The sequence below is a fragment of the Schistocerca serialis genome, chromosome 5 (genome assembly GCF_023864345.2).
Source record: "Schistocerca serialis cubense isolate TAMUIC-IGC-003099 chromosome 5, iqSchSeri2.2, whole genome shotgun sequence".
Lineage (NCBI taxonomy): Eukaryota > Metazoa > Arthropoda > Insecta > Orthoptera > Acrididae > Schistocerca > Schistocerca serialis.
Genome location: NC_064642.1, coordinates 611,959,082 through 611,972,862, shown reverse-complemented (window position 1 = coordinate 611,972,862; position 13,781 = coordinate 611,959,082). Strand labels below are relative to the sequence as shown.

The 13,781-nt window shown below is 38.1% G+C and overlaps 1 protein-coding gene across 1 annotated transcript in view; it reads right to left on the bottom strand.

The window, feature by feature from the left end:
* Positions 1–13,781, bottom strand: part of LOC126481378 (uncharacterized) — a 66,018-nt gene that overhangs the window by 1,517 nt on the left and 50,720 nt on the right. Inside the window, exon 3 of the mRNA XM_050105088.1 lies at positions 1,599–1,720. Coding sequence (XP_049961045.1) covers positions 1,599–1,720 — 122 coding nt within the window. The remainder of the gene's footprint in view (positions 1–1,598; positions 1,721–13,781) is intronic.

Genomic DNA, 13,781 nt, shown 5'->3' with positions numbered 1-13,781 from the left:
GGTCTTTAGTGGATTGTTTGCATCTCATAGAAACTAAGCTGAAAAATGACATCTTACCTCTCTTCATCATCCTACTTTTTATTCAATAATCAATATTTCAGATAAACTGGCAGCTTTGATCAAAGATGCTGAAATCCAAATGATTTTGGAGATATGTAGATGACATCTTTGTGGTATGGACATATGGGGCTGCAACACTTTCTTCATTTTAGAACATTTAAACTCTGTTCACCTTAGCATTTGTTGCACCATAGCAGAAGAGAAAAATGGATACCTCTGTTTTCTGAATGTCATACTTTGTAAGAAAAAACAAAAAAAACATGGCTCACAATTGCTCACAGAGATTGAGTTACCTCAGATCCAGAAAGTTTGTCATCTGAACTTAGCCATCTCCACCCTATTTTTTTCCAGAACGGGTAGTACAATAAGCAGATCCACTGTGCATTTCAACAAACACACATCAAATATCAAGAGCAACCAGAAGATACAGAGAACTCCAGCAGGACGATTTTCCTGCCTTATATTGGCAATGTGTCCTTCAGTATCAGCAAGCTCTTCAAGAAACAGTGGATGAAATGCAATGTCCATCCTCCACTGTGAGTGCATACAATGCGGGGTTTCATAAACGATGACCTATGTCTAAGTGCGCCAGGAAAATACTGTGTGAGAAATCACACTTTGGTCTTTATGTTGCATTGTTAAAGACAGATATGATAAACATAGATGACATACCAAACTATGTAAGCCAAAAATATCTGCTGGTGCTGAGCTACGTCTTGATATGGAACATGGCATTAACTATGTAGAGACCAAAATCTTATCTGCCTTCACCTATTAGGTTTCCATAATTAAAGAAGCAGTAGAAATAAGCATAGCAAATTATTTACTCAACAGAAGAAACATGATTTCAGTTTAGCAAAGTACGTGAACCAGAATTTGTACCACTTAGGCATCATCGACCACAGGTAAACAATTCAATGAGATCACACTGACTAGGGTTCAGAGCCAGGATAGTAGACAAAATATAAACACCGTGCCTGAATGCATACACTGAGGTCCATTGTATTGCAGCTGGGCTATCCTGTGTTATGTGTGCTGCTTCTGTAGCTCATTTCTCCACATCAGGCTCTGGATGTCAGTGTTCCCAGTGATGATGTTATAGCTCTGGCTCCTCATGCCTGCGCTTTTCTAGCAGACCAGCATATAAATTTATGATCCACTACAGCTCCCCACAGTTGAATTTGAAGGTGATTAGCTGCCTCGTTGATACATTGTGTAGTTTTCACAACACTGTCTGAAGCAATGCCTGAAACCCTTTTAAGCAGTTGTTATATCAAGGAACGCTCAAACAACACAGCATGAACGATTTTACATTTGACTGAGTGGAAATGAACTCTTGTGTCATGGTGGTAGCCTCGTCACCACTCTACCACTATTAAGAGACCAATCCTCTCTATTAATCTTCCTTACCCTCAGAAAGAAATGTTTACTTTATTATATCTTATTCTTGTAATAAATAGTTGCTGGAACTTCAGTTAGTGGGGCCTGTTTTAAATAATATATAATATGCATATGTGTTTGTGGATATTAAAAGTTACCTTTGTGTTTGTGTGTCTGGATATTTTTTGATGTATCATTTTTAAAATAGCTGCTGTGCAGAAACTCTCGAGGCAACTGAGATGATGAACAGCTCTCACCATATGTAGTAGCAGAGGGTGCCCTGCATATATAAACAACATCATAAACATTTGTGTGACCATGACAACTGTAGTATAATTACTTAAGATACTCTATCTTTTCAGCTACTAAAAATACTTTATGAATGCTTCACTCATTAAATCCAAAACAAGTACCTGAAGGTATAAACTCTGAAAAATGAAATAGGAACACATCAAACAAAGAGATGCACAACAGTAGAAGGGACAAGCCACAATTCACATCACAAGTGGAAATGTGCATGTACAAATGAGAAATTCAAAACAGTCAGTGAAATATTAATCAGCTGAACAGTGTAGCCAGAAAAATGATGTTCATTTATTCAAAAGATACTGTGACATGGCCAAAAGTAAGCACTGAGATAGTCCAAATGAAAGTTTCTCTATTCGCAAAATATGTTAATGAAGATTTTTACTTGAAAAAAATTTCTCATAAATTAAGATATTTGTGTTTTCTTTGTAGAAATCTTTTATGTTGTGGTTGGAAACACAATTATGGCTTGCAGCATATCTTCATATCTGCAACATGATACAAATAAAAATCTTTCTTTTAGCTGTAAAAAAATTAAACAAATGAAATTAAATTAGCAGCAAAACCTCCAGTATCAAGGCAGATGTATATGTTGAATCACACTTACATTTTGTTCCACGGCATTTTACACTTGATGGAGTTACTTGCTTTAAAGATTTGACTGAAAAACATGTTTCAAGAGGATAAGTGTACAGACCTGTCTTAGTAATTGTTGCAAGCGATGGAGACAAATGAAGTTAGTTATGGTAAGATAATATTGATTTATGTAGTTGAAATGTAACACAATAGAGAATTTTGTATAGCAGAGATGTTCCAGCTCTTAAGTGAAATAGGAATTTAATGCTATCTTTAAGGGCAAGCAATAATGTTCACAGTACAGCTGATTTGTTCTGAAAGTGTTCGATGATCTATGTCATTAGCACCCATACAGTTATAATTTATCAATCAAATTTGTGTACTGCCTCCATTATAGGTCTTGAATGTTTAAAACTGTGTAAAGGAAATCAGTATTAAGAATTTGGTGTATTTAAAATATATTATCTAAAATATACACTGACAGAGAAAAATGAATTGCAGCACCAAGGAGTAGTTGTGTGACATAAACAAAAGTTGGTAGGCATGTTTAATCAAGATCGAGAAAGACCATGTTTATAAAATTTCGTGCTAGTCACATAAGAGCGGCACAAGTAGTACCACTATGAGGATGCAAATTACGTTTGCTTTAAATACACACTGTAAGAGTGTTCGTTAGCATTTAGATTGGACATGGCGGGTTGATGTTAATCAAGAATGCCTTCAAGGCAACAAAGACACCATTATCAGCACCTTATTGAGTTTCAACGAGGTCATGTAATAGAGCTACAGGAAGCTGGATGTTCCTTCCACGATACTGCAGAAAGACTTGGCAGGAATGTAGCCACTGAACATGATCCTGGTAGGGGTGGTCATGAGAACGTACAGTCATAAGAAGATCTGGCTCCAGACAGCCACATGGCACTACCAAGAGGGAAGATCATCACATTTGGGCTATGGCTCTGGTGTATTGTACTGCATCTGCAACAGCAATTTGAGCAGCAGTTGGAACCACAGTGACATAATGAACAGTTACAAATCGGTTACTTCGAGGACAGCATGTGCAATCCGTAACCACTAATAGGATACTTGTGTCTATTGTTCCCAGATTTGTTCTTTTCCACTGTCCTATGACTATGTCAGGAATAGTTTTGGTGGTGGTGCCTGGGAAGGGCCCCAAGAGATGAGCCACTGAAACCAGTGGTATGTATGCAGTGTGACCTACCAGGTCATGTAGCTTCATGCATTGAGTCACATACTCCATACGGCGACAAAGAGGGAATTACACCAGGTAAGCATAGGACCACGGGTACCAGGGAAGTTTAGGCAAATGTAGGAAGTAAGCAACTGAAGGTGTAGTTTATTGCAAAGAGTGTTTCACGTAAGTTACAAGTTTAGGAGTTCTCCAATTGTCTTTGCTCATAGATATGTAGTTTATGTGGAGAGATTGCCTGAGTCGCATGTAGAACATTTCTTTTTCCCATCCATTTCTACACTGCCCTACTCCTGCTCCATTTGCGATTCTATTCTGTAGTAGGGTAGTTGTATGCTATTGAACTGAGCTAATAAGATAAAACATGGAGCAATGTCACAACAGTATCTTATGGTTTGGATTTTTGTCTTTTTATCATGTGACACTGACTTCAAAAAGCATAACAATGTTCTGAGAAACCACAGATGCAAGATAGGTCATTACCCGTGACATCATTGTTATATCACTCATAGTCCACTGAAGTTCATTCAGTATGACAGCTGAGAGTCTGCTAAGGTAACTGTCACAATCAGTGTAAGGAAGAACAGAAGAGCATTTCAAGGTTCGTGGAAACATGACGAGGAGAAATGTTACTGTGTTATAGGAGTTGATTTAAGTGGCATAGTTTATAGCTGGTATTGCACCTGTGGTTAAATAAATACATTAGTGGTATCATAAATGTAATGAAGCACGATACGCTCAATGGTCTCTTGGAGATGAGAGGTGAAGTTTTAGAATTTAAGCATAGTTCTCCAGATGCTACCATCAGAAGTGTGACTACAGTGACTTTATTACAGATTCCTTTTTTTATAAATAATTTGTGTTAAGTTCTTGTTGCAAACTTTTATGCTTGTTCCTCAAAATAGTAATAAGATGTAATAGACTATTAGGGTAATGTGTAATATGGGGGTTAGACAACTAGTTTGATGAATATGAGTGATACATTGATGAAGCTAGGCATGAGTTTAAGGGAGATAATTTATGGAAAAGAACAAATACCTATTTCGGTAACATCAGGCAAGAGTACTGTTCTAGGACACTTCACAGAATCCCAAAACCCCTAGCCCTACAAGATAGTTTGACACTGCTGAATGGACAAGTCACAGTCTTTGGACTGTAAATGTGTTATAGAAAACTCAGCTTGGAGAATACAGCAGAGAGCAGCGAGTGAATTGTGTAAAGTGGACATAAGCACGTATGTAGTGGACAAAAAGCAAAGTGTGATAACATTTCAACGTATCCCAGTATTTGTTCACAGGGCGGCCAGTGACTGGAATCATATAAAATGTGGACATATTTTATATGTATCAGGGAATATGTTTTAGCCACAGAAGAGCTGTAAAAAGGACTTCTAAGAATGATGTGAATCTTTGACTAACTGAATTATAGTTCTAGGTACAGTAACAGAGAGAATTTGGAGGGCTGAATTTTTCAAAGAGCAAAAGAGTGTGACAGATCAACCCTAGGCAAGAGCACTCGTTGCTGTAAAAAAAGTACATTTGCAGTTACATTCTGGCACAGAATTACACTGTGGCACCTGTTGGGCACCGTTACCCACCTGCCCATCACTGTCCATTACTTATGAAACCAGGGACATATTGGGATGTGGCATACATGGTATTTGTGGCAGCAACATCACAATCTGCTTTGGTGCATATAAATACTGGCTGTCCAGCAAGGCATGTCACAGAACTAGCGAGTCAGCAAGTCATACCGTCAGCCTCTACTGCGAATTCGCTACTGCTCCACTGTCATCCTGACAGGATTGCCTGCCAGGGCAGTCCAGCCACCACTGGAAGGGCTGAGGGCCAAACTGAGGCCCTCCTAGCCAGCTCCAGTCGCAACCAGCTACTTTCCAAACAGGGGTTTGCTCCCTGAGCGTCTTCTCCCGGTCACTTGCCACAGCTGTGACAGGATTCTAGCTGTCCCAAACTCGGCCAGCTGTACCGGACTGCCGTACTAGTTTCTGGTGTAGCTAGCCCAACAACTGGGATTGTACACCTAACAAGGTAATGCTGTGCCTGGGCTGTGCTGAGTTTAGCAGCTGCCACCATCTTCATGGCAATGCATCATTGCCAGGGTCCGTGCGTCAAGACCAGCCTTCCAGTGCTGCACCAGATGTGGGCTTCAGCTTGTAACACGAACTATTGAGAAGTAACAAAGGGATTCTGATTCTCCTCTCATTGGGTAGTCTGTGACTCAGTTTGTTGCACCATCCTCCAAAAGAGAACACTTGCCATCCTCTTCAGTACTGATTATACTGAAAAATTGGGTTCACTTGTTAATGACTGTTGTGTATCAGTTCAAACTGTTTGTTACTGGAGAAGGAGTAGAATTAAAAAATTAATAAATTTACAATCCATATCCATTCTTGCTGATTAAAAAATTATGAAGCAGCTGAATTTCCCAAGAACTGATCGGATCACTGAAGCCTGATTTCATCTTCAGTATAGCAAAGGAGTGTGCATTTCAGATCACTTAATTACAGCTAATGTGGGATACTGTTTGGAAAGTTAAGTGATGAAAAACAATGTTGGCAGTGAACCTCGCTAAATAGGTGGAAAAAAGCTGTAGAGTATGGTAGTCAAAACTGCCAAGAGAAATGTTGTTACTGTATGACACAGCACTTTTTCTTTAGTGAAAAAAATTTCAAGATTTTGTTGAAAAAGAGCGTTATACTCTTGATCAGTGGTATAGTGCTGAAGAGCTACACTTAAATTTTACAATATTATCCACCAAACATTAGCACTATAAAATTTAATGATATGTTCTAATGCTTCAGGCTCTCACTACTTAACACCTACAGTTATTAGTAAATACAGAAGACCAAGAAATCTGAAAAAATTTGTGGCAGAAAAATGTTCCTGTGTACCACAAAAGTCATCAAAGTGCATCATTGTCCATAGCTCATTATTATTTTTTAAAGTTAAAAAAATGTAACATATCTATGTGGCTGCTATAGAAAGCTCTTCTATTCCTGGACTACGCTCCATCTCACCTGATGGACATTTATCCAAAATGTGAGGAAATAACTGTGAATTTTCTTGCATCCAACTTATAAGCCTAATTACTGCCATGGAGCAAGGCATTATTGAAATTTTTACCTGAGATAAATGGAAACTTGTGATCTACCCCTCCCTCAATTTGTTGATGTCACTACTATTTACAATATACTTTTTAGTAATCTTCTTTTCTTGTAAGTGGCTTCAGTTCTTCATGTCTAGGGGCTGAGTCATGAAACTGAAATTTTTGACATTTTAGGTTCTAATGGCTCCAACTGACGTAATTAACTTTGAAGAATGCCTGTGCAAATTTTTTGTTTTGTTGTTAATTTATTCTCTCACAGTTTTCTATATCAGAGTCTTTTGAATTAAGCCAAAATTACATTGTTCTTCCTAAAATACAAAAACCCGTCCGATCGCATCAGAGGCATGCCCACTACTACTTCATCTGCAGTAATAACAATATTCCAAAAAGTTTACAAAGTTTCTTGACAAATGAATTTCTGTTAATTTATATTATTATTTTATAAATAAATCTAGAAATAAACATAATAAATAGCACCAAATTGCATAATTCATAACAGAAATGTTAAGTGTGCCAAATATCTCATAATTTCAAATGTTACTAAAAAAAAAAATTTTAACTGAACAATCAGAGCTAGTGCATATACATCTACATGTACATCTACATCTATACTCCGCAAGCCACCTGACGGTGTGGGGCGGAGGGTACCCTGAGAACCTCTATCAGCTCTCCCTTCTATTCCAGTCTCGTATTGTTCGTGGAAAGAAAGATTGTCGGTATGCCTCTGTGTGGGCTCTAATCTCTCTGATTTTATCCTCGTGCTCTCTTCGCGAGATATACGTAGGAGGGAACAATATACTGCTATACAGATTGTAACAAAGAAAATAAAGTAATCTTTTTTAATAGATTTTAGCTTGTAATATAACACATTGTGTACAAAATCATATGAAATTTTTTAGAAAAACAGCTGAGGCAATATTGACCTGTCCAAAATTCAAAAATTAGTTCTGGTATCGACTACTTCTGTTGAGTAAAAGTAATCCTACAGGAGGGAGTCCCTTTACAATATCCGCCTCACAAAATTTGGAAACAACTTGTTTACAATTTTGTGACCTACTATCAAGTTTTCCAAACAGTGTACAAAATGATGCCAAAAGATAGAATACAGATGTATATTAAGTATCTGATACATGTTACAGAAAACGTAAGAAAAATATCTACTATACAAGTCATAATTTATACATATAGCAGGACGTGGCATTCAGATTTTAAGATCCGTGGAACATTCTGTCACAAGACAAATGATACAAAGTCAAAACTACAACTGTACAACACTAAACTATAAAAATAAGCACAGTGACAATGTAAATTATTAGAATTACAAATTGCAAGTTTACATCTATAAAGTTACACCTTCAAACTCTTCAAAAGAGAAGAGAAAAAATTCCGCACCTAAGTGTATGATGATTGAGCTGACTCGAAAAACTCATGAGATCAGGTACAGACCAGAAGAATGTATTCAGTCATCAGTAGGAATATAATACAAAATCTATCAGCCACTTAAACCAGAGTATGTAAGGGTATGCTGATTCACAAAAGGAGAAAATAATGAAAAACAATCAGGCATAAGGTTATTGTGGTGTCACCGCCAGACACCACACTTGCTAGGTGGTAGCCTTTAAATCGGCTGCGGTCCGTTGGTATATGTCGGACCCGCGTGTTGCCACTGTCAGTGATTGCAGACCGAGCGCCGCCACACGGCAGGTCTCGAGAGACTTCCTAGCACTTGCCCCAGTTGTACAGCCGACTTTGCTAGCGATGGTTCACTGACAAATTACGCTCTCATTTGCGAGACGATAGTTAGCATAGCCTTCAGCTACGTCATTTGCTACGACCTAGCAAGGCGCCATTATCATTTGCTATTTATCCTGTGATGCATGTACCGTCAGACCGATGTTCACCAATTATGGATTAAAGTTAAGTGTTCCAGAAATCATGTACCATTTTTGCTACTATAAGACCTTGACCTGTTCCAGACATCACGCCAGCCTGCGTGAGCTAAACGCGTGCCTTTCGGCTTCCTCTCCTAGTGACTTGGCTGTCTCGCCAAGTCACAACAGTTATGATGTGGGGACCGGCCCATGAATCCAAACCAACCGGGTACACACCAGCAAAAATTTTTCGACATAACAAAATGAATAAAGTTCACAATCACATCATTAAGTTCAATCACATGTAAAGAGTTGTTATAGGAAGCATCAAGCCTCGAGCGATAGTTGCACACTCTCCTTCAGTACACACACACAGTCGTCATGACCAGGGGTACCCAAAACAAAGTTAAGCATGAGTTTGCCCACTACTCTAGTTCCAATGAGATACAATATTACTCAGGATAAATACAGGCCATCAGAGTCAAAATTATCTTTGAGTGATGACACAATGGAGTAGCTTCAGGACCAAAATCGGTGTGTAAAATCAGAAATGTATACACCTTGTTATACTGTATATACTCTTCCACACTATTTGCTAATTGTTCATACAAACTAACCTACGTACATAGAGGCCTAGAAGATTCATTTACAATTGATAAAAAAATACACACTGATTTAAAGTTATGCAAGGTATTTGGAGGTTAATCCCCCTACTTGAGAAAACATACATTTGTGTGGAATATCACTGTCCATGCCAGTTTTTAAGCAAACAGTTCCATGAATTCTTATTACAGGATAATTTCTTGTCTAACAATTCACATAGTTGACAGATGCTTGTGTACATTGCCCAACACCCATGACCTCTTGTAACTCAACTGCACCAGCAAGGGTACAGCCACACACCAATTTGAAGTGGATCCACCCACATCTCTCAGTTTCCTCCCTACAGTTATCATACACTCCAATGGCTAGGTTACTTCCTGTCTAACATTCACATCAAATCCTGAAACACTGTTTTGTGTACTAAGTATGCTGTTCAATACCACCCTCACATTACATGACATATGCTCTGCATATATGTATATTGACAAAAAGAAAAGTATACAGGGTTTTCGTCAGACTGGATTAAAAGGTGTTCACATATGAAACTTCAATAAATAGAGCTAAATGTAACGAAAAAATGAACTAGTAAGGTGATACACATAGATATACTAAGATACTATTCCTAATTTTACAGTACAAAATACGAAAATTTATTACTAGTTATTTAATGGCATTGTCCCACCTCAAAATTGAAAAAGGAGCTACTCATTCAGACTCATAGCATAAATGTATCAAATTCTAAAGCACAAATCTATAACAAAACATAATTCTATAGTTGTATGAACTTTAAATATAGTGTGTCACAGATTTAAACACAGTCAATAGATAAGAAAGAACTTTAGAAAGCACATCATCTTACATACTACATTCATGGCAACAAGACAGAACTTGAGAGATAACATGATCTTACATATTACATCCCTGACAAACAACACAATTATGTAGTTGTATGAATCTGCAAACATAGAATATATTTTCTTCCAAACTAGGGGTCACTATACATCCATGTTCAAAGGTCTTGTCTTCTAACTGAAAGTTAAAAGTACTTGAGATTTTACCAATTTACTTTGCTTACCTGTAGCTTCTCTTATCTTTATATCTAGAATAGGCATTTCCACAAAAAGATATTATGGGCTGGTACATTTCTTTCTGCTGTTTTTGAATCCCCCTATTTGGAGCAATGATCATTTTTTTTCTATACAAATATATTGCAGAATTCTGATAGGTGAGGAAATCTTGATAGTCAATAAAAGTGTTTGCTTGCCTTCTCTCTTTCAGCTTTCCTTGTGCAGATTATGCTTAATGTTTAGAAATAATTTACTTTTGAACAGTCAGTTATACAAGGCTGGTCTAAGGACTCAATGACACAAGCCACAGTTTAAAGGATCCACGACACGAACAACCCGATCGAGGTGGTCTCCTCACAGAGTCTTGATTGTGTTTAAATCCAGGGAGTCTGGTGGCCAGAGGAGTATGGTAAACTCATCCTGTTGCACTTCAAACCACACACATACACTGCACGCTGGACATGTTGCACTGTCCTACTGGCAGCACTATCGGGCTGAGGGAAAACGAATTGCATGTACAAGTGGACACGGTCCCCAAAGATAGATGCATACTTTTCTTGAACCATTGTGCCTTTCAAAATGATGAAATCATCCAGGGAATGACACAAAAACATTCCTAGGTCTATAACAATCACTCTTGGTCAGAGGGTGTTTGATTCCTGATGTTTCACAACATATACGCCAACAGCCATGTCGGATGTAGCATAAAATGTGATTCATCCGAAAAGGCCACCTGTCGCCACTCGGTGGACATCCAATTGAGGTAGTCGTGTGCAAATTCCACCCTTCATTGCTTATCACTAACAGTAAGCTTGGGTGCGTGAACCAGGCACCTACTGCACAGGCCCTTATGCAGCAACATTTGCTGAACAGTCACTGAGGAGACACTGTTGGTAACCTGTTGGTTCCTCTAGGCAGTCAGTTGCTCAACAGTGGCCTGTCTATTCCCCATATACATCTATACACCCATCATACACCTCTGTCACGTATGGCCCACGGTGCACCACAGCTGCCTTGCCACCGGTTTTGATTAGCACCATTTTGCCATGCACAGTATACTTTAACCATGGTGGCATGCAAACAGCTTACAGACTTTGCTACTTCGGAGATGCTTCCACCCTTGGCCCACAAGCCATGATCAGGCTCTTTTAGACATCAGATAAATTGCTCCATTTCCACATTACAACAATGACTGCACTGTTTTTGGTGTCCCCCCTCCCCGCTGCTCCCCCCTTCCTCCCTCCGGCATGTTTTATATACCCTCCACTGTTAGGGGCATCACCTGCTTTCTTTGAGTGATTAATGCATGTTGACATCTTACATAGGTGGTGATCACTTTAATATAACTGGACCGTGTCTCATAATTAGTAGCGGCCGCTCGGTGTATCGAGCTGAGAGGACTGCCGAGGGCATCGAGCGTGCAAGTGCAAGATTTGTATACAGTGCGTATCAGAACTATTTTTGAAAACTGTCATGGATGAAAGCATAAGAAGGAAAAGGGGGGAAAGGGTGGCACAAAATGGTAAGCCACATGTGTGGCAAAATGTTCTGAAACCAGCCCTGTAGTTACTTGGTATGTAGTATATTCTAGGGCCTATTACAAGGACACTACAGTTTTCAGTCTTGTAGAAAATTTATAAAAAGTTAAAACCAGGCTTGCTGGAAAATTCATGGACTCTGATTCAAGCCTCCCACTTCTGTCAAAATCAGAATATCAAGCTGAATTGAACCACTGGACCAACTCACATTTTTTTCAATTTTCTTCATTTACTGCATTTAATGGAGCTGTAAGAAATTCCTTGACTTATTTGAAATTTTTTAGTATCTATCGATAATAATAGAGGGTGACATGAGCACTATCGGCAAAATCAAACACAGCCACTTCTATGTGTACAACCGTGACTTAATCCATAATCCAATGATTCATATGTAAGAAGACATGCGGAAACTAGAACACTTTCCTCGTCAATGATCCACCACTTATACCATGCCTTTCAACTCATACACAAGATAAAAATTATTTACCATATGTGTGTGTTCCTAGTGACTGGGTTAAGATTAAAAAAAAAGAGCAAGAATGCTGTTTACGTTACTCAGTATCAGAAGTGGGAGCGCTTTACCTCAGAGCAATTGGGAGAGGCAATCACCAAAGGAAAAGTGTCAACTGAAAAATTAAAAGCTGAGTTTCTATTAATCCAGTCTGGTCAATTAAGTTCTTTTTCTGTAGTATATAAGAATTCTAATATTACTGACAAAACTGGATGTTTCTCTCCAAAAGAACTTTATTCTCTCAAGTAAATAAGATCCCTACTTTGATCAGAGAACAAATTTTTTCTGAGAAAAACAGGACTGTTCATCTGCCATTCATCCTTTTCCCCATCTTGTATTATCAGTATTCTTTGTCAGAATATCTGGAAACTGAATATCCATACACTTTTTGTTTGTAACTGATAGAATATGTGACAATTGGATGTACACATTAAAATACAAGAAGAATTTTTTTTTAAATGAGTGACCTAAACAACAGAGAGAGGGATAGACTTGATACACACATAAAGCACATATTCTCAGAAGGAAAATGGACCATCCTACAACATTGTCTGTTCCTATTACATTGAAATACTGGGCAGGCCAATCTTTCTTTACTGATACCACATTTAAAACAAAAATAATATATACAGAAACTAAGTTCACATAGAATATATTGTTACTGTAAAAACTAAGAATTGTTATATACCGAAAGGGAGAAAATAAGTTCATAATGGCAGTTAACACCGTTTCATTTGCCTCAGTGTTACTATGTTGTGGGTTGATCACAGCTGCTTCCTTAGCCTCAATTCTTGATCAGTCTGTGGAATGTAAACCTGTTGAAATAGTATTCAACCACACCTATGGTATATAAGGCACATGTGTGCCATTCAAGAGTACTCTTTAACCCTAAATATTATGGTAAACTTTTGAAAAATAACAAACTAGATCACTAGAGTATGTGCAGTGTCTGGCACAAGCCTTCCACCTGTCTCAAAACTAGAATGGCATGCTCATTTATAAGGCTGTATTTTACAGAATGAGAGACTGCAGAAATTCCCTAAACAAGATGAGCTTGTTCCATATTTTCTAGCTGTCATTAGAAAAAGCAACAATTATTTCAGAACTTGGTGGCAGGCATGTTATACAAAAAGTATTTTTAATGACTGCTACTGGCCACTTCAATATGCTGGAAGAATATCCAAGGCATACAGTCTTACTTTGTGACCCTTCCCATTCCTTGACCTCATTTCCATTAAGATGTGTCACATTGTTATGAAATAGGGGTAATCCCGGCATAGGTTTAGTAATGGATAGAAAAACATAGGAATGCAGGTAAGCTACTATGAATAGCATACAGCAGTGAACGCATCACTGCAGCCAATATAGACACAAAGCCACACCCATAACAAAAGTACACATTTATATGCCAGCTAGCTCTGCAAATGATGAAGAGATTGAAGAAATGTATGATGAGATAAAAGAAAATATTCAGATATTTATGGCAGATGAAAATTTAATTGTGATGGGAAACTAGAATTCATTAGTAGGAAA